This window comes from Aspergillus multicolor (assembly GCF_047715735.1).
Source record: "Aspergillus multicolor strain CBS 133.54 unplaced genomic scaffold BDW74scaffold_22, whole genome shotgun sequence".
Classification (NCBI taxonomy): domain Eukaryota; kingdom Fungi; phylum Ascomycota; class Eurotiomycetes; order Eurotiales; family Aspergillaceae; genus Aspergillus; species Aspergillus multicolor.
The window spans coordinates 173,551-193,646 of NW_027395973.1; the positions used below are offsets into that span (position 1 = coordinate 173,551).

General features: G+C 52.1%; 1 protein-coding gene across 1 annotated transcript; it reads left to right on the plus strand.

The window, feature by feature from the left end:
- Positions 1-1,232: 1,232 nt before the first annotated feature.
- Positions 1,233-20,001, plus strand: BDW74DRAFT_180448 (uncharacterized protein; the record flags this gene model as incomplete). The annotated part of the gene is made up of 4 exons (XM_073729749.1): positions 1,233-1,682; positions 1,741-5,109; positions 5,209-12,921; positions 12,976-20,001. The coding sequence occupies 4 exons, from the start codon at positions 1,233-1,235 to the stop codon at positions 19,999-20,001; spliced, it is 18,558 nt and encodes a 6,185-aa protein (XP_073581474.1).
- Positions 20,002-20,096: the final 95 nt, after the last annotated feature.

A 20,096-nucleotide genomic window follows, 5' to 3' on the forward strand; every position in this document is an offset into this window, starting at 1 on the left:
TCTCTGGCAACTTATCACTGGAACCGACAATCACGCAAGGCATTCAGCTTTCAGCCCCAAGGCTCATACCATCCCACCGCGGACAAAAAAAAAAAGAACCAGACTAAGCGAGCTGACCTTGTCAGATTCATTTTTGTGCACTTATCAAAACTCAATAGCTGGAAGTAACCCCTGCTGGACTAAACGTTGGCGCTCACCAAGGCTAAGCTCAGATGAGACGTTCGTCCGCAGTTGCGCATCGGAGAAAAGCAGTTGGAGACCATGTGGTGAACGGTAGACGGTGCATGCGGAACGTGGACGGGCGCTGGACCTGCATGCTAAGCCCGTCCAACGGGTTGCCTCATTCTCAACAGCCTGAGGTAGTATTCTGCCAGGCACAGACGGGTGCCACTGCTCTACAGGGATGTTGCACTTGGCCGTCTGTCAGATGGGCGTGAAATCCAACCGTGACTCATTGAGAGAGAAGGATTACTGCACCCCAATCCTGTATGGCATGACCTTAGACTAGCAAGACAGATTCTGAACTCGCGCGTGGGGCACGCCTTCTCAGCTTGTAAGTCCGTCATCCTCTTTGGCAGAGACAATAGTCCTGCCCGAGTGCTGACAGCACGATGAATAACGCAGCTGTAGTCCAGAGGAATTGCTGCTAAACTAGCGGGAAGACCGAGCGTTTCTGTAGCGAGTCTGGGCGCATTATCGTACGGTATGTAATCAAAGGATACAGCGTATGGTTAGTTGTACTATTGTATATGACCATACTAGCCCATACCGTGTGTATCATAGCGCACTAATACAGTGGGTCACATTGTAATCTTCCGGAAATTTTCCGACTTCTCTATAGCCTATTGCCTCGTCTCCAAGTTAGATTAGGGGGTGGGCCTTACCTAACGCTTTTTTTTTGTTCTTTTTTTTTCTCTCTCTCTCTTGAGTGGATGGCGTGACTTGTACTATCGATTGCCGTGCGAGGAAGCGATTCGAGAACAGTTGTCCCCAGTAGAGATTTTGGAGGCTCAGCTCGAAGCTAGCGTCTCCGGTCAAGTGCGTGATAAAAATGTCTTTGCTGTGGCCCCTAGCGGCTGGCGGACGGTTCCTGAAAGAAAGAGAGAGCATGTGTAAGGATAAGCTAGTTAGGTAGTTAGCATTATAATGCGAGTAGTTGTCTGTAGCCGTACCTCTGCGGCCAACCTCGAACCATTTTGTACCATAGTGTTAATCATAATTTACGGGGCACAATGACCGGAAGCACTGGAGAGGGAATCGACACGGCGATGCCTATTTGCAGATTCCCAGTCTTGCGCGACGATGGAGGCTATGTAAAGATTTCGCCCTCATTTGAACGGATTGCCGTCAACGTGCAATCCCGGAGTTGGTTTCGAGGCCTGCTCTCGAACGAGCGGAATTCGCTGCAGCCCCTGTTTCAGGCAGTGTGGTCAATCGTCCTGAAGACATTTACCGGCGATGAAAGCATTTGCGCGGCGTCGCTGTATCACGGGGGAACAGCGGTGCAGTGTGATCTTTTTACCGCAGAAGTGGACGACGAAACGCCCTTCACGCATCTGATAGAAGGGATACAAAACAATTACGTCGGAGCCAGCAGCTCTGAGTTTGGTCTTCCATGCGATTCGGGTATTTGGATGATAGAATCAAATGAGCAGTGTGACGGCCTCAACAAACTAGACGAGGTAAGAACGTCGCTGAGTGCACTGCCCATGGACATGGCCAACTGACATCTGTGAGCAGTTCAATGTGGTGCTGCTCGTCGTGGAGCGCGAGGAGCAAGTGCACCTCGACTTACTGTACAAGGCGAGTCATCTGGATGCTGCATATGCATCTATTGTGACTGCGACCGTTACACAGATACTCAGTGAAATGCAGACTAATCCCAGTCTCACATTACGCGAAGTGAACTTGCTCCATCCTGAAGTGCTGGAGAGATTGCAGTCATGGAGCAGCATTCCGCCGTCTGTGGACGACTGCGTTGGCTCTATGTTCCAGAGAACAGTAGATGAGCAGGCACTGAGCACGGCCGTCTACACCTCTGAATTGACGCTGAGCTATCGTGAACTCGATGACCTCAGTGGAAGACTTGCTGCTCATCTGCAGAGAAAGGGTGTAAAGGCCGAGTCCATTGTCGTGTTATGCTTCCCCAAGTCCGCATGGGCAGTCGTCGCGATGATGGCGGTGATCCGAGCTGGGGGTGTTATTTTGTTCCTGGATCCTTCGCACCCCACGGCGCGACATCAAGAAATTGGTATCCAAGTGAACAACAAGGTGGTCTTGACTGTCAATGAATACTCCGGACTGTGGGGGTGGTTCGACGGCGAGGTGCTGCAGATTGACCAGGCGTTTGTGGACTCACTCCCCTCGGTAACAGAGGAGATCCGAGTCCCTATCGCTCCTTCAAATGCACTTTACATCATTTTTACCTCCGGGAGTACAGGCAAGCCAAAGGGTTGCGTCGTGGAGCATCGGCAATTCCTCACCGGAGCGCTGGCCCAGCAAAAAGCATCCCAAATGACTCATGCTGACCGGGTACTACAACTTGCCTCGTTCACTTTCGACGTCAGTATTCTTGAGATCATCACTTCCTTGATAACCGGCGCTTGCGTGTGCATTCCGAATGACCCTGAGCGGGCCAGGGGACCTGCAGCATGTATTCAGCAGTTCGGCATAACATGGGCTTTCTTAACACCGTCGCTCGTCAACCTCATGAGTCCAGAGATGGTCCCGTCGTTGAAGTTTCTGGTACTTGGAGGAGAGGCTGTACAGCAGGAGAATATTCAGACATGGGCCTCTCATCTCCGACTCGCGAACGGGTACGGGCCAAGTGAGTGTTCCATTGCAGCGACAGGAAACCCTCAACTATCCCTTACGACTAGTCCCGCGAATATCGGCCATCCTTTGGGTGGGTGTTGTTGGATTGTAAGCAAGAACAACCACGACCAAGTCATGCCCATTGGAGCCCCTGGAGAGCTGGTAATCCAAGGTCCTATTGTCGCCAGGGGTTATCTGAACGAACCGGAGAAGACACAAGCTGTCTTTTTGCAATCAACAAGGTGGACTGGCAGCGAGCGTACGGACACCTCCAGACTATATAAGACCGGAGATATCGCTCGCTTCAATGCGGATGGAAGTTTGCATTTCATTGGACGCAAGGACAACCAGGTCAAACTGCGCGGCCTCAGAATTGAACTGGGAGAGATTGAGAGTCGGCTGATGGCACATCCACTGGTGGAACAGGCAGTTATGGTTTTGGCTAAGCAAGGACCTTGCAAGGCGAAGTTGACGGCCGTACTCTCATTGGGGCATTTCCGCAAGGAGGGAAATACTGTTGAGCTAGTGGACAGGAAGGATTTTGAGGCTGCAAAGACCGAGTTGGACACTGTTGCCGAAGCGCTCTCGCAGCAGCTTCCTCGTTACATGCAGCCGGCCGTGTGGGCTCCTGTAAAATGCGTTCCGTTGACGGTATCTGGAAAGCAGGACAGAAAGATGGCAAACCAATGGGTGGCAGCGCTGCCCTTGGAGGAATTCAACTTGGTCACGGGGCGAAACGAGGAAGTCAACAACGAAAGCTTGCACGTTCTGACGGAGAAAGGGGAGCAGTTACAAATGCTCTGCGGCGCGATTCTGGGCTTAGTCAATGCCGCAGACGTCCGGATGGACAAATCATTTATTCAGAATGGCGGCGACTCCATCCAAGCCATGCAGCTGTTGGATCGATTACGCCGGAGAGGGTTAATTGTTAGGATTGAAGATATCTTCCAGAGTCCAACGTTGATTGATTTGGCGTTACGATTGATCGACAGCGAGGGAACTCAGCTGTCCGCGGAGGGATCAGCGATCGCACTTGATGCCAAGAGAGTCTCCGAGCTGGGATTCGACACTGAGGAGGTTGATGACCTATACCCTATCTCAGCCGTACAACGGGGCATTCTTCTCACTCAGCAACAATCGCCTGAACGCTATCAGCTGCGAATCACCTGTGAGGTTGTTCCTGTCCAGGGAGATGGAGAAGGAGAAGCAGGACGAGGCCCAAGCGTAAACATCGACCGCCTCCGGATGGCTTGGCAGCACGTGACAGCGCGTCATCCTGCACTGCGCACCATCTTCGTGGACTCTACCACCGACCACGGCCTCTGTGATCAACTCGTGCTGAAATTTGGCCATGGGACACTTCTCACATCAGGTTATCCTGATGACAATGTTGCTAGGAAGGCCCTGGGGGATTTCAGGCGCGATGACGCCCCTCATCAACCACCCGTCGCGTTCATTGTCTCCACCACGGCCAACGGCAAAACATTCTGCACAGTCGACATCAGCCACGCGCTCATCGACGGAGTGTCCATTTTGATTCTATTTCGTGATATTAGTCGGGCATATGCCGGCCTACTAGAACCACAGAAGGTCGTACGATACAGTCCGTATATTCGCTACCTGCAAACTATCCCTGCCGAGGCGTCTCTGGACTACTGGGCCAGCTATCTAAAGGCCGCCTCATCATGCCATTTTCCCACCCTCAACGACGACGCGGAAGGAGAGAATAAGCTGTGCGAGTTGACGTTTGACTTGGACAACGCCAATGTCATTCATTCTTTTTGCGAAAGACACAATGTCACACCCGCAATCGTCTTCCAAACCGCATGGGCTCTCGTGCTCAAGGCCTACACTGGCCAGGACGATGTCTGCTTTGGTTACCTGACTGCCGGCCGAGATGTCCCTGTATCGGATGTTACTGAGGCCGTGGGGGTCTTTATCAACATGATTACTTACCGAGTCCAATTCACGGCCGATAGCACCGTTTCGTCCGCAGTAAAGAAGACGCAAGATGATTTCTTGAAGAGCCTTGCCCATCAGCACTGCTCGATTGCGGAAATACAGCATAAACTAGGCATATCGCGACCCCTGTTCAATACGATAATATCTCTTCAAAGCGCGGTAGGCGAGGAGATATATGGTGCGACGCACGACAAGACAATCGGCTTCAAGGTTGTTGGCGAGCGAGATCCCACCGAATACAACATTTCAGTCAATGTACTGGTCTCCAAGGGGCGCATAGCTCTCACTCTGCGTTATATGACTGCTTGTTTGTCCGGCAAGATGGCCGCAAATGTTTTTGCAACCTACCGCTCTGCAATTGATAAACTAACCCGCAGTGGCGATTCTCTTTTAACTAACATAAATAATCTCAGTGAAAATGATCTCTCACAGCTTGCGAGTTGGAATGGTCAGCAATGGCCGAACATCAAGGCCTGCGTTCATGACCTGGTTTACCAGCAGGTTCTTCAGCGTCCCGACTCACCTGCGATTGATGCTTGGGATGGCTCGTTCACGTACCGAGAGTTGGACCGCCTCGCCACATCTCTGTCTCGCATCTTGATCAACAAAAAGGTTGGACCGGAGTCTCTTGTCCCCGTCTGTTTCCCCAAATCGCGATGGACAGTCGTCGCCCAACTCGCTACGTTAAAGGCGGGGGGCGCTTGCGTCGCCTTTGACCCCGAACATCCCCAAACCCGACGGGAGGAGATGATCCGTCAATGCGACGCCGATGTTGTGCTGGTGAGCGAAGGCAATGAAATATTGTTCCAGAATCTTGTCCGCCACGTCGTTGTTCTCAGCCCGCAATCTATTCATGAACTGCTCGCTTGCCAGCCTGAGCCAGTCAAGCCACGTCCCATTTCTCCTTCAAATCCGGCCTTCGTTGTCTTTACTTCTGGCAGCACCGGAAAGCCAAAAGGTATCGTTTTGGAACACCATGCAATTTGTAGCAGCTCCCGCGCCCATGGCCCCGCAATGAACTACGGCCCCAGTGCCCGGGTTTTGCAGTTTGCTTCGTACACTTTCGATGTCAGCATTGGTGAGACCTTTACGTGCTTGATGAGTGGCGGAACCCTGTGCATTCCGAACGAGGAAGAACGACTCAACGATCTCGCTGGAGTCATCAATCGGCTGAATGCCAACGTCGTGTATCTGACTCCCTCTGTCGCCAACCTCCTGCATCCATCGCAAGTCCCGGGCGTGCACACATTGGCGCTGGGTGGTGAAGCGGTCCGCAAAGAGAATGTATTTCTGTGGGCTGATAAAACGCACCTTGTGAATATTTACGGCCCCGCTGAAGCATCGGTATGGTCAACTGGCCTAACGGGCGTGTGGCGGTCTGCGTCTCCCCGAAACATCGGCTTTGGTCTCGGCGCTAGAATGTGGATTACGCATGCGGATGATCCCTCCCGGTTGTGCGCTATTGGTGCCATTGGCGAGATTCTTATTGATGGGCCTATTGTGGCACGAGGCTACCTGAAAGATGATTCCAAAACAGATGCTGCTTTTATATCTCCTCCAGAATGGCTGGCCCGATTCGATCAACTGGGTTGGGGAAAGCAGAATAAGATGTACCGCACAGGTGACCTTGCGCAATACAATTCGGATGGGTCAATCAATTTTGTTGGTCGAAGGGATCATCAGGTCAAGCTTCATGGCCAACGGGTTGAAATGGGCGAGATAGACCATGCTCTCCTGTCCCACCACAAAGTGCACAACGCACTAGCGCTGGTCCCTAAGCAAGGGCCCTTGAGCGGAAAGCTGGTTGCCGTGATGGCACTCAAGGACCACCTGTCGGCCGACTCAGGCCCTATTGCTTTACTCGACAATGATGACCAAAAAGAAATTGAGCAGGTTCTCTCGAACATCCAGGTTCATGTTACTTCAATTCTCGCCAGCTATATGATTCCTTCCGCATGGCTTGTTCTGCGGTCCATCCCAGTCACCAGAAATGGCAAGTCTGATCGCTCCGCCGTCAATGCTTGGGTCGAAGCTATGCCGACAGACGTCGACAAATCTCACAAAAGCGGACAAAGTCATCCTTCCAATCCGACCGAGGCTAAACTGCAGCAGGTTATTAGTCAAGTACTCAACATCGCTCTTGACCAGATTGGCATGGAGCAAGGTTTTTTGGCGCTTGGCGGAGACTCCATTACCGCCATGCAGGTATCGTCGAGATCTCGCTCGGTTGGACTCCAGCTCGCAGTCAAGCACATCCTGAAGAGCAGGACAATCCGCGAAGCTGCTACTCATGCAACTTTCAACACTAAGAGCACGGCTGCAGCCGAAAACAATTCGGCTTCAGTCAACCAGCGATTCTCCCTTCTATCGGCTGGCGTTGAGGACGTGGACGCGTTGGCTTTGAAGATGGGATACGCCGGCGCTGACGCTATGGAAGACGCCTATCCTTGCTCTCCCATGCAGGAAGGCATTCTTATCAGCCAAGCAACGGCACCCAATACATACAAGTTCTATGCCGTCTGCTCACTACGTGCAAAGAACTCTGCGGACGCCGTTGATCTCGGCCGTGTCCAGATCGCCTGGAAACGCCTTGTTACCAGGCACCCGGCGCTGAGAACGTTTTTCGTTGAGGATGCCTTGGGGGATGGCCTTTACACACAGGTCGTACTTAATGACCACGAGCCGCGGATTGAGTACACGGCCAACGTGAACAGCCTTTTCAAGTACCCTGAGGAGCACCCTCTGGATTACCGCGATGGGCGACCGCCTCACCGTCTGACTATCTGTCAAAGCGAAGATGCGATTTTCATCAATATCGAAATCAGCCACACATTGATCGATGGTGGATCGATGGCAGTGATTCTGAGCGACCTTGCTAAAGCTTACGATGATGAACTTCCTCCCCGACCACTATATCGCAATTACATTGCAGCATTACAGGCCCGGTCGATGGAGGAAACTCTTGGATTCTGGACATCATACCTCCGTGATGTTCGACCCGTATTCTTCCCGTCTTTGCTAGACGAAGAATCAACCGCCACAACTGCCAGAGAGCTGCTGGTCGTGAATATTCCTGTTGAGCCAGCTACAACTCTCGATTTGCAGTCTTTCACAAAGAACAATGAGATCACATTGGCGAATGTATTTCAAACTGTATGGTCACTAGTCCTTCGCGCCTACACCGGCGAGTCGGATGTCGTCTTTGGGTATCTATCCTCCGGTCGCGATATCGACGGGGTGGACCTGGATTTGGACAACGCGGTGGGCACGTTCATTACGATGTTGGCTTGTCGGGCGCAGGTTGATGATGCGTGCACCCTGCTTGGCATAACACGGAAAATGCACGAAGACTTTGTCAACTCGCTTCCTTACCAGCAAACATCCCTGGCGCAAGTGCAGCACGCCCTGGGGCTCTCAGGCGAGAGAGGTCTCTTCAATAGCATTCTGTCCTTGCAAAGGCCAATGGTCGAATCCCGTGACGATAACAGCATTGAGGTCGAGTATCTGGGCGGCAGTGACCCTACCGAATATGATATTGGGATCAGTGTCACTGTCAGTGACAAATCCATTGATGTCGCAATAAATTATTGGAGTGATTTCATGAACAAGACACAGGCCGACTTGTTAGCTTCGACCTTTACGAACATACTTTCAACCCTCGTCGAGGTGTCGACAGTAGAACTCGGTCAGGTCGATTTCCTCGGCGAGAAGCACATGCAGCTTATCCTTGATGTCAATAACCACGGCCATGTTCCTGAGGCTGTGAACAACTGTATCCACACCAGAGTCCATGAGCGCGCCACCTTGCATCCTGATTCTCCAGCCATCCAGTCGTGGGATGCGAATCTAACTTATGGGGAACTCGACTCAATATCTTCCAAGTTGGCTACTCATCTCGTCAGTCTCGGTTTGAGATTAGAGGTTGCTGTTCCACTGTGTTTCGACAAATCAGCGTGGGCGATTGTCTCAATGCTGGCTGTCCTGAAGGCAGGCGGCTGCTATGTCTCCACGAGCCCTTCTCATCCGGTTCAGCATCTAGCCAGCATCATTGCGCAGACAAAGGCTCGTCTTGTCCTCGTTGGCTCTGCTGAGTACGCCGATAAGGTGCGATCATTTGTCGATCGAGTTATACTCGTCAATCCCTTGTTCCTCGCAGGCTTACCTTCGGCCAATCTGCAAATGTTGCCCGATATCTCCCCTGAAAATGCAGCCATGATCAACTTTACCTCCGGAAGCACAGGCAAACCGAAGGGTATTATCGTTCTCCACACAGGAATTAGCACCATGATAAACCACCACGACCTACGCATCGGGCCCTCTTCTCGCACACTGCAGTTCTCGGCTTACACCTTTGATACTAGCAACGGGGAAATTTTCGTCACTCTCTGCAAAGGTGGCTGTGTATGTGTCCCCTCTGACCATGAGCGTCTGAATGACCTAGCTGGTGCAATGAAGCGATTAGGAGTGACCCACGCGGTGTTGACACCGTCAGTCGCGTTGTTCCTATCGGCCGAAGAGGTTCCAAGACTCCAAATGCTCGCATTAGTTGGAGAGGCGGTTCCTGATGATCTCGCCCGGAAATGGCAAAACAAAGTGTGTCTGATTAATTCCTACGGGCCAGCCGAAACATCAGTCATGGCTTCGCGGACAGTCCTGCATAAGGGTGTCGCGGCTGCGAATATAGGCAAGGGCAATGGATGTCTGCTATGGGTGACGGAACTGGACAACTCCGACCGTCTGGTACCAGTTGGCTGTGTGGGAGAGCTCCTGATTGAAGGGCCTCTGGTGACACGAGGATACTTGGATCCTGAGATGACCGCCAAAGTGTTTATCCCAATGCCTAGATGGCGCAACCGGGTCGATTCGAAGGCACGAATGTACAAGACTGGCGATCTGGTCAAGTATGTTGCCGATGGGAGTCTCGTTTACATGGGCCGCAAGGATAGCCAGATCAAGCTGAACGGGCAGCGGGTGGAAATGGGTGAGATCGAGAACACAATCAGCAGCAATGCCTTGGTTAAACAGTGCGTCGTTCTTTTGCCAAAGACTGGGCTTTGCAAGAAGAAGCTCACAGTCGTCGCGGTGCTGGAGGAGACTGCGTACGATGACCCCTTGGCGGATATCGGCCCTCTCAACAGTGCAGAGGATAGAGAGAGGGCTTTAATATTGGTTGAGAAGATCAAAGACGAGTTGCTTCAAGTATTGCCCCTCTACATGGTGCCTTCTGTCTGGCTTGTGACTCCCAGCTTTCCCTTTACCCCGTCGCGAAAGGTCGATCGGCCGGCTATCTTACGCTGGGTCGACACCATGAGTCATGAGACATACATCCAAACTATTGCAGAAGGGTCTACTGAAGCTGATAAATCCAGTCGTGAGGTTGACGCTCTGATACCGATTGTGGCTCGCGTACTCAATCTCCCCATCAACCAAGTCTCGCTCAACCGCTCATTCCTCAATCTGGGCGGAGACTCGATCACGGCCATGCAGCTCGTCGTACAATGCCGCAAGGAGGGTCTGCAAGTGCTGTTCAAAGACGTGATGCGCAGTCGCACCCTTCAGGCGTTATCGGAAAGCACTCAGAACATAGACACGAGTCGGGCTGTGAATGGTATCGCGGAGAAACTCGACAGTACCTTCGGATTGACTCCCATCCAGCAACTGTACTTCCAAGAGATCGCTAAGGCTAGGACTGACTCGGCTTCCAACCAGTTCAACCAGAGCTTCTTGCTCCGTTTTGTCCGTGACGTCTCCATTCAACAGATTCGCTTGGCCATGGACAAAATTGTCCGACGCCATTCCATGCTTCGCGTCCGATTCCGCCAGTCGTATCTGGGTGAATGGTCCCAAATAATTCCAAGCCAAGCCTCCGAGGCATATCGTTTCAGAGAGCACGATGTTCAATCAGAGGACGAGGCTAAAGCAATTGCTTTGCGCGCTCAGGAGCAAGTAGATATCCAGAATGGACCTGTTTTCTCTGTGGAACTGTTTATCATGGGAGAGTACCCGGCCATGATCTTCCTTGTGGCTCACCATCTTGTTATTGACCTGGTTTCTTGGCGCATCCTCTTCCAGGAACTCGAGGATATCCTGACAGACAAGATTGCCAGTCTTGGCGCTTCACCGTTCTCCTTTCAACGGTGGCAGCAACTTCAAGCCGAGTATGCCTCAAAGCATCTGCACCCCGGTCAAGCATTGCCATATGACATCCCTGCAGCAGATTACGCCTTCTGGGGCATGCAAGATGTTCCCAATTTCCAGCAAGATACAATCCAGCTTTCGGCAACGCTGGGCTCTAAAGAAACAGAAATCCTCCTAACGCATTGCCACAAGACTATGAGGACGGAACCCCTGGACGTTCTCCTCGCTGCCCTGCTTTCTTCCTACTCCAACGCCTTCAACCGTACGCCACCACCTATTTTCAATGAAGGCCATGGTCGTCAACCTATGGTGGACGGGGCACTTGCTGAGGTGGATTTGTCGGATACCGTGGGATGGTTTACGACGATATTTCCCTTCTTTATCCCTGCAGGCCCTGGAAGCAAAGGCCTGGACATTGTCCGCCAGGTCAAAGATCAACGACGGCAGCTTCCAGCCAGCGGATGGTCCTACTTCACCTCCAAGTATCACAACGAAGCTGGGTCCAAGGCGTTCGCTGACCACCTGCCCGTAGAGATCTTGTTCAATTACCTAGGTCTCTATCAGGGCCTCGAGCGCGCAGACGGTGTCTTCCAGCGGATTCCTTTTAACGAGGGCGACGTCGGATCGGGAGTACAACGATATGCTCTGTTCGAAATTAACGCGTATGTAGTGAATGGATCAGCCCATATCACTGTCGCCTTCAACCGCAAAATGCATCATCATGAGAAAATCAAAGCCTGGCTTGACCTGTATACACAGGAATTGGTTGAGCTTAGCCATCAGTTGGCCAAGGCTGAGCTTACTTTGACTCAAAGTGACTATCCACTATTACAAATCTCGTATTCCCGTCTCGATAGGCTTCAGAACGACGAACTGCCGCGGCTGGGATATGCCATTGACGCAATCGAGGACATCTACCCCTGCTCGCCCGTCCAGGAAGGCATTATCCTCAGTCAGACGCGTCTCAAAGGTGCAGGTGCTTATCTCTATCATGCCATCTTGCGCCTGAACTCCGCAGACCCTTCTCCTAACCGGTTGCTGTCTGCCTGGCAGCAGGTCGTCGATCGGCACAGCATTCTTCGCACTGTTTTCCTAAAAGGCATCTCTGATCGACCGTTTGATCAGATGGTTCTACGTCGCCATGAGACCGAGTCGCTCGTCCTTGATAATGCCATTTCTCAAACAGACGCCGTGGACATTCTTCGCCAACTAAGCCCTCTGTCGATCGTGTCGAATGAACCACCGCATCGACTCGCGGTAGTCCAAACCAATGATGGAACTGTCTTCTTCAGACTGGACATCAACCACGCCCTTATTGACGGAACCGCGATGTCGGTTCTCATCCATGATCTTGTTACTGCTTACATTGGACGACCTGCTCTATCCCCGGCGATGAACTATAGCGATTATATCTCCTATATCCAATCCCAGGATTCAGCTGAAGCTCTCACTTTCTGGGCTGATCATTTAAAGGATGTACAGCCGTGCAGCTTCACGCGATTGGTCTCAGGCAAAGTTCTGAGCGAGATTCAAGAGGTCCAAGAGATCCAAGTTCCAGTGCCCGATGTTGCACAGGTCCGCCGTTTCTGCCAACAGCATGACGTTACTCTGGCGAACATCATCAGGCTGGCTTGGGCGCTCGTTCTTTCTTCTTACACCGGAGAGGACAAAGTCTCCTTCGGCTATCTTACCGCAGGCAGGGAGATCCCGGTGCCTGGCATCGAGAATGGAGTGGGCCCATTCATCAATATGCTCGTCTGCGCGATGGATTTGACTATGATTCGTATAAAACAGGAGACGGTCGTTGAACAGCTGAAGGCTTTGCAGGAAGAGTACCTTCGAATTCTTCCTTATCAGCATGTCGGGCTGGCAGAGATTCAGCATCATCTTGGATTTTCAAATCAGTCGCTATTTAACACTGTGGTGAGTTTCCAACGGCGTGATGTTGAGAACCTACAAGTGGAGGACGTGCGGCTTAATTATGTTGAGGGTGAGGATCCTACTGAGGTAAGTGTACACGTATATATATATTCTGTTCAACAAGTAATAACCCTCAAATAGTATGATATTACTATCAACGTCACAGATACAGATCGCGGATTTACCATCCATCTGGGCTACTTGACCTCACGGCTTTCACCTGCGTACGCGGCCAATGTTTCTGACGCATTATCCTCGGCTCTTTCGTCGATTGTTGGATCTGATTCTCGATCTACCTTGTACACAATCAACCTCTTCGGGTCCCATCACGAGAAGCAGGTTTCAGTATGGAATGCCTCTCTTCCTCCCGCGATCACTAAGTGCATTCATACTCTATTTGAACGAAGCGTCTCAGCCAATCTCGATGCGCCTGCAATTGCCTCTTGGGACGGAAACATGTCCTATGCTCAACTTAACCACCATGCAAATCAGCTTGCAGGCGCGCTTTCGGAAATGAATCTTGGTCCCGAAGATCTGATACCCATCTGCTTTGAGAAGTCCATCTGGGGTGTTGTTGCCATGCTCGGTATCCTCAAGGCCGGTGCAGGGTTTGTGCCTCTAGACCCCGCTCATCCGCCCGAACGTCTAGCTGCAATCATTGCCCAGACAGGCTCGTCGCTAGCATTGGCGTCTCTAACAACATCGAAGAGAATTGTCGACTTGGTTCCAAGGGTCTTGGTTGTCTCAGCGTCTTCCAACATGTGGCTGAGGAAGGATGCCGGTAAGTTGCTTAGCACTAGATCCGCAACTCCGGAAAATATCGCCTACACCTTGTTCACCTCCGGTAGCACAGGCGTCCCAAAGGGCGTTGTGATTGACCATTCGGCTGTGAGCACAAGCGTGGTCCACCATGGTCGAGAGATCGGATGTAGCGCCACCACACGCATGTACCAATTTGCGGCGTACACTTTTGATGCCTGCATCCTCGAAATCTTTACAACTTTGGCCTATGGAGGATGCATCTGCGTTCCATCCGAGGACGAGAGAATGAGCGACATTGCTGGCTCGATTAATCGTCTCTATGCCAATACAACTTTCTTGACTCCTTCCGTCGTTCGCATCCTTCAGCCAGACCAGGTCCCGACTTTAACCACGGTTATTCTTGGCGGAGAGGCCCTGGATGCGGACAACATTAGAACATGGGCTGCGAGGGACGGCGTTCGTTTGATGAATGGATACGGCCCCACGGAAACGTGTGTATTTTGCGTTATGCACACCTTTACGAGCAAGACGGAACGCTATGATACCTTGGGCCGGGCTGTCAGCTCGCGCTCATGGGTTGTTCGTCCTCAGAATCACCATCACCTCGCCCCCGTGGGATCAGTTGGAGAACTACTAGTTGAAGGCGGCACCCTGGCTCGTGGATACTTAGGCAACGAGATGAAGACCGCACTTGCCTTCATCACCAACCCAGCCTTCATTCCCAGTGGTGACGCAGATAATCAGCCGCGGCGGTTCTACAAGACTGGGGACCTGGTTCGCTACGACGTCGACGGTACGATAACGTACCTTGGCCGAAAAGACACTCAGATCAAGCTGCGCGGGCAGCGTATTGAGCTCTTCGAAATCGAACACCAGATTCAAAAACAACTTCCTCCGAACACGCAGATCGCGGCCGAAGTTGTTCTACCACACGGCGAGAAGGAGCAGGCCCTACTGGCGGCATTCATTTGTCTAAAACCGGATACCAAACAAGAAAGTCTGCTTGCCAACCTGTCTCCTAAGATATCGAGTCAACTGGGGCAGTTGAAGAGCGCGCTTGCTGGCGTTCTTCCTTCCTACATGCAACCATCTCTCTTCCTGCCTACAAATTGGATGCCGACAACGTCCGCTAAAAAGCTCGATAGGGCCATCCTGTGCAGCCAGGGGGCTCTGATTGCCGAGACAGAGCTAAGGAAATTCTCGTTGCAAGAGCAGGGTAGCCGCCGAGTCCCCTCCCCCGGCATGGAACAGGAGGTGCGAAATTTGTGGACCGAAGTGCTGAAAATCCCCATTGACCAAATCTATGCCGACGACAACTTCTTCCACATTGGCGGTGACTCTATCGCAGCCATGAAGATGGCAGCCCTCGCCGCAGATCGTCTTGCTTTGACGGTTGCTGATATCTTCCGCTACCCAGTTCTATCTGATCTAGCCAGCGCTCTGTCTACCAGAAATAAATCGCACTCCAAGACCTCGAGTAACGAAGAAGTAGCAGGTCATCTGGCACCGTTCGATCTCCTCTCGGATCGATCTATTTTAGCGGATGTCGCCGATGGGTACGGCATCGCCTTCGAAACGGTAGCAGATGCATACCCTTCTACTCCGCTACAGGAGGGTATGATGACGTTGTCGATGCTCAACCCAGGAGCATATATCCTACGTCGGATCCTCAAGATTAGCTCATCTATCGATACGTCTCGCTTTCAAGGCGCATGGGAAATTGTCTCGCAACAGAATCCAATTCTACGTACCAGGCTGCTGCCAGCTCCAGACACAGGTCTGCTACAGCTTGTTATCCGAGAGAAAATCCATTGGCAAACGGCTGGTACCCTGCAGCAATACCTCGACAAGGACAGTGACGAAGAGATAAAGTATGGCTCGCCATTGGTTCGTTACGGACTCACATCGGACGGCCACTTTGTCTTCACTGCTCACCATGCCGTTTACGATGGATGGTCCCTTCCCATGGTCTTTGATCAGGTCAAGGCTGTGTACGAGCTGGGAACATGCTCGACAACACCTGGTTTCAATACATTCATCAAGCATTTGTTGCATTCCGATACTGAAACAACCCGGAACTTTTGGACGGCGCAATTGGACGGTCAACCCCCCTCCACCTTCCCTGAACTCCCTTCGCCCACCTATCGTCCCTCTGTCCGTGGGTCTACCCAGCACTCCTTCCCTATTCTGTCTTCTTTCCCTTCTCATGTTCTCAAATCGACCATTCTCCGCGCTGCTTGGGCACTTCTTCTGTCATTCTATGCGGATTCCCAAGACGTAATCTTTGGCGCAACCCTCTCCGGCCGCAATGGCAGTGTCCCAGGAATTGACAAAATCATCGCCCCTCTCATTACCACTGTGCCTGTGAGAGTCCCGCTTCCTGCGTCCTTCACGGTAGCGGATTTCCTTCATCAGATCCAGCAACAGGCCACAGACATGATTCCTCACGAGCATTACGGACTTCAAAACATCGCCAGTATTAACAGCACATGCTCGCGCGCAATCGAGTTTCAAAATCTCTTTGTCATTCAACCTATGCTTGATACCGCCACTACCGATAGTTCCTTCCTCGGATGCGCAGAAGTGGAGCTTCCCTTGCAGGACTTTGATAGCTACCCTCTTGTAGTGGAGTGCTACCTTGGTGATGACAATGTTCATATCGAAACACGGTATGATGAGGATATCCTGACGACATGGCAAGTTCGCAACGTACTGCACCATTTCGAGTACCTGGTGAATCAGCTTACTGCCACCAATAATGAAACACGAGTACTCAGAGAGATTGATATGTTCGGTGACAAAGACCGAGAACAGGTGCTCCAATGGAACCGACATTATCCCGAGGTCGTTGAATCTACAGTTCCGCAGCTCTTCGCAGAGCAGGTCTTTCGGCGGCCACGGGCCCTCGCTGTAAATGCTTGGGATGGTCGACTCACCTACGATGAGCTTGATCATCGCTCCACAATTCTCGCTAGGTATCTTCACTACCTTGGTGTCGGTCCTGAGGTGCTGGTCCCGCTGTGCTTCGACAAATCCCGCTGGGCAGTTGTAGCGCAAATGGCTGTCATGAAGGCAGGCGGCGCTTGCGTCAATCTCGATCCGAAGCACCCCCTGGCTCGATTGGAAACTATCATGAAGGATTCAAAGGCCCCGATCCTTTTGTGTGCGCCTCAACATGCTGGAATCCTGGGAGGGGACACCTCCATACATCTGATGATTGTGTCGGAGGGATTCATCGATCAGATTAAATCCTCAGCCCACCTGCTGAGAGAGCCCCTTCCTATATTGAGTCCTCACAACGCCGCATATGTTCTTTTCACCTCTGGAAGTACCGGCAAGCCCAAGGGCATTGTGATTGAGCATGGCTCACTCTGCTCAAGTTCCAAGGCCCACGGCGAGCGTTGGAGCATTGGTCCGGACACAAGGCTGTTGCAGTTCGCCGCATACACTTTTGACGTGAGCTGCGCGGATATCTTTACCACTCTCCAGCGAGGCGGTTGCATTTGTGTTCCGTCCGAACATGACCGCCTCAATGCGCTTCCCGAAGCTATCAATCACTTCCAATGCAACTGGGCCTTCTTAACCCCGACAGTCGCCAGTTTGCTTCCCGCGAACGACATTCCTTCTCTACGAACTCTAGTCCTTGGTGGCGAAGCATCTACCCGTGATACAATCGCAAAGTGGCACAGCATGCTTGACCTTATCGTCTGTTATGGCCCAGCTGAGACGTCCGTATACTGTTCTGGAATGCCGCCTGCAACTGCAACCAGTGATCCTGCCAACCTTGGTGCAGCTATTGGTGCTCTTTACTGGATAGCCGATCCACTAGACGTCAACCGACTGACGCCCGTTGGATGCGTTGGTGAATTACTCCTTGAAGGTCCAACTGTCGCGAGAGAGTATCTCCAGGACCCTGAAAAGACCGCCAACGCCTTTATCAAAAACCCAACCTGGGCCGCTGCTATGAGTCCCGGAGGTCGGAAGTTTGACCGTCCTCGTGTCTTCTATCGAACCGGAGATCTAGTCCGATACAACGAGGACGGCACTATCCGATTCGCAGGCCGCAAGGACACGCAGGTCAAGGTGCGAGGTCAACGCGTCGAACTAGGCGAGATCGAGCACTCTGTGCGAGCCGCACTGCCTTCCTTGGCGCATGCAACTGTAGATTCTGTCAGATACCCTGGTACCGAGCGTCAGCAAGTGGTCGCTTTCCTGCACTATAGCAACCGCAGCGGTGAGGTTGAAATCATGGAGATGACCTCCGAACTACGAGATGAGCTGCTCCACCTGCAGCAAGATATCACCAAGTCATTGCCGTCATACATGATCCCTTCCCTGTTTATTCCCTTGGCCAGAGTACCATTGACCATGAACGGCAAGGCGGATCGCAAGCAGTTACGTGATCTTGTCCTTTCTCTATCACCGGACGAAATTTTGGGATATGCTCTTGCAGAGCAGGGTCGTATCAAGCGAGAACCGACAACGTCGACTGAGTTCCAATTGCGGGAGTTGTGGGCCAAGGTCCTGCAGGTTGAACCAGCTACTCTGGGCGCCAACGACCATTTCTTCAGGTCTGGAGGCGATTCTATAGTTGCGATGAAGCTTGTTAGCCAGGCTCGCTCGCAGGGACTCCATCTCTCAGTCCAGGCTATTTTCGAGGCCCCGATCCTTTCCGACATGGCTGCTCAGATGGTCACGAAGGTTCAACCAGATACAAAGGCAGCGCCCTACACGCCGTTCTCACTGGTGTCCGATTCCAGTCTTGCGGCCACCTTTGCAGCCGACGTCAAAACGAGTCTGGATAACATTGAAGATATCCTGCCTGCGACCGATTTCCAGGCTTCCGCTGTTACTCATTCGATGATGTCCACGCGTGGTCTGGTCAACTATCTTTTCCTCAACGGTACAGGCAACATACCGTGGACCGTGCAGCACATTCGAGATGTCTGGACGCGCTTCTTGGGTGCGCATCAAATCCTCCGAACATCATTTACAGCACATGATGATCGGTTTTACCAAGTCGTGCTAAAGAAGCCATCGCAAGAGATCGAATGGCACGAAACGGATAGAGAGCTTGATGCCGCGTGTGCTGAGCTTCTACAAACCGACATTGCACCAGATATTGAACTTGGAGCTCCGTTGACAAAGCTAATTCTTATCGGCAATCAAGTTCGTCACCGTCTCATTCTGCGAATGTCGCATGCCCAGTACGATGGCGTGTGTCTACCACAAATCTGGGAAACATTGCAGACCGTTTTCACCGATCAACCAATTTTCCCTGAAGTGCCTTTCGCACAATATGTAGCCGCCATTGAACCCTCTCGCAGAGCCGAGTCTATATCCTATTGGAGAGATCTGCTAGCCGATTCAAGAATGACCAACGTGGTTGCCCACATGAAACCCGATTACTGCAACATCTATGATCTTCATCTAACCCGCAAGATCCCTATCCCTTCCAACTCCAGCAGCACCTTCACCTTCGCTACTATCCTAAAAGCCGCATGGGCGGCGGTCCTGATTTCCCTCTCTGGAACAACAGACGTCGTCTTCGGCCACGTCATCTCCGGCCGCAACTTCCCCGGCGGAGACACTGAGCGCGCCATCGGCGCCTGCCTGAACATCATTCCCGTGCGTGCTATAATCAATGATGTAACCACCATCCCCGACCTCTTCCGGGCTATCCAATCCCAGTATAGATCCAGCGTGTCCCACGAGACCGTCGGCATGCGCCAGCTCGTCCGGGAATGCAGCCCCTGGCCTGCATCAACCCGTTTCAGTAGCATCGTGCAACATCAGAACATTGAGCAGATCGATACGGTGACCCTAGACGGAAAGGAGTATACTATTGGCGATTTCTGCCCGGCGGCTGATGAGGCCGATGTTGCGATTAAAACTACGCCTATTGGTGACGACAACATGGAGGTCCTTCTTATTACCTCTTCGCGAGCGGTGGGTAACCGCGCCGCGGCGGCAATGCTCGATTTACTTTGCCAGACCATCCAGAGGTTCTGTGATCCTGATCTCGCGGCGCAAGGAGCAAATATACAGGTCCTGTCGGGACAACTCCAACCCCATGATAGCATCATTTTCCCATTGCCAGCTCCCATTAGAGCAACGGACACCAAAAACGAAAACGTCGCTCTATTATCCGAGGATTCCGATCGGAAGTTGATCGATGCCATCTATCACAGCTGGAGGGTAGTCCTAGCATCTCCAAATCTCCAACTGACACCCGACTCGGAGTTCTTTGATATCGGCGGCGATCTAGTTGCAGCGGGTCTTCTGGCAGCGTACTGGCAGCGGCAAGGCTACGCTATGGCTGTGGAGAAAGTCATAGATCGTTCGAGGGTCTGGGAAATGACAAGGACTCTGGCTGGACTAGTTCAAGCTCACACAAGCTTGTAATCTGGGCGGTTTTGCTATTCCGCTTTCTGTCTCGTTTCAGCTTCTGGTTTCTGTGTACTAGGTATGTAGTTACGAATACCGATGCGAATGTATTT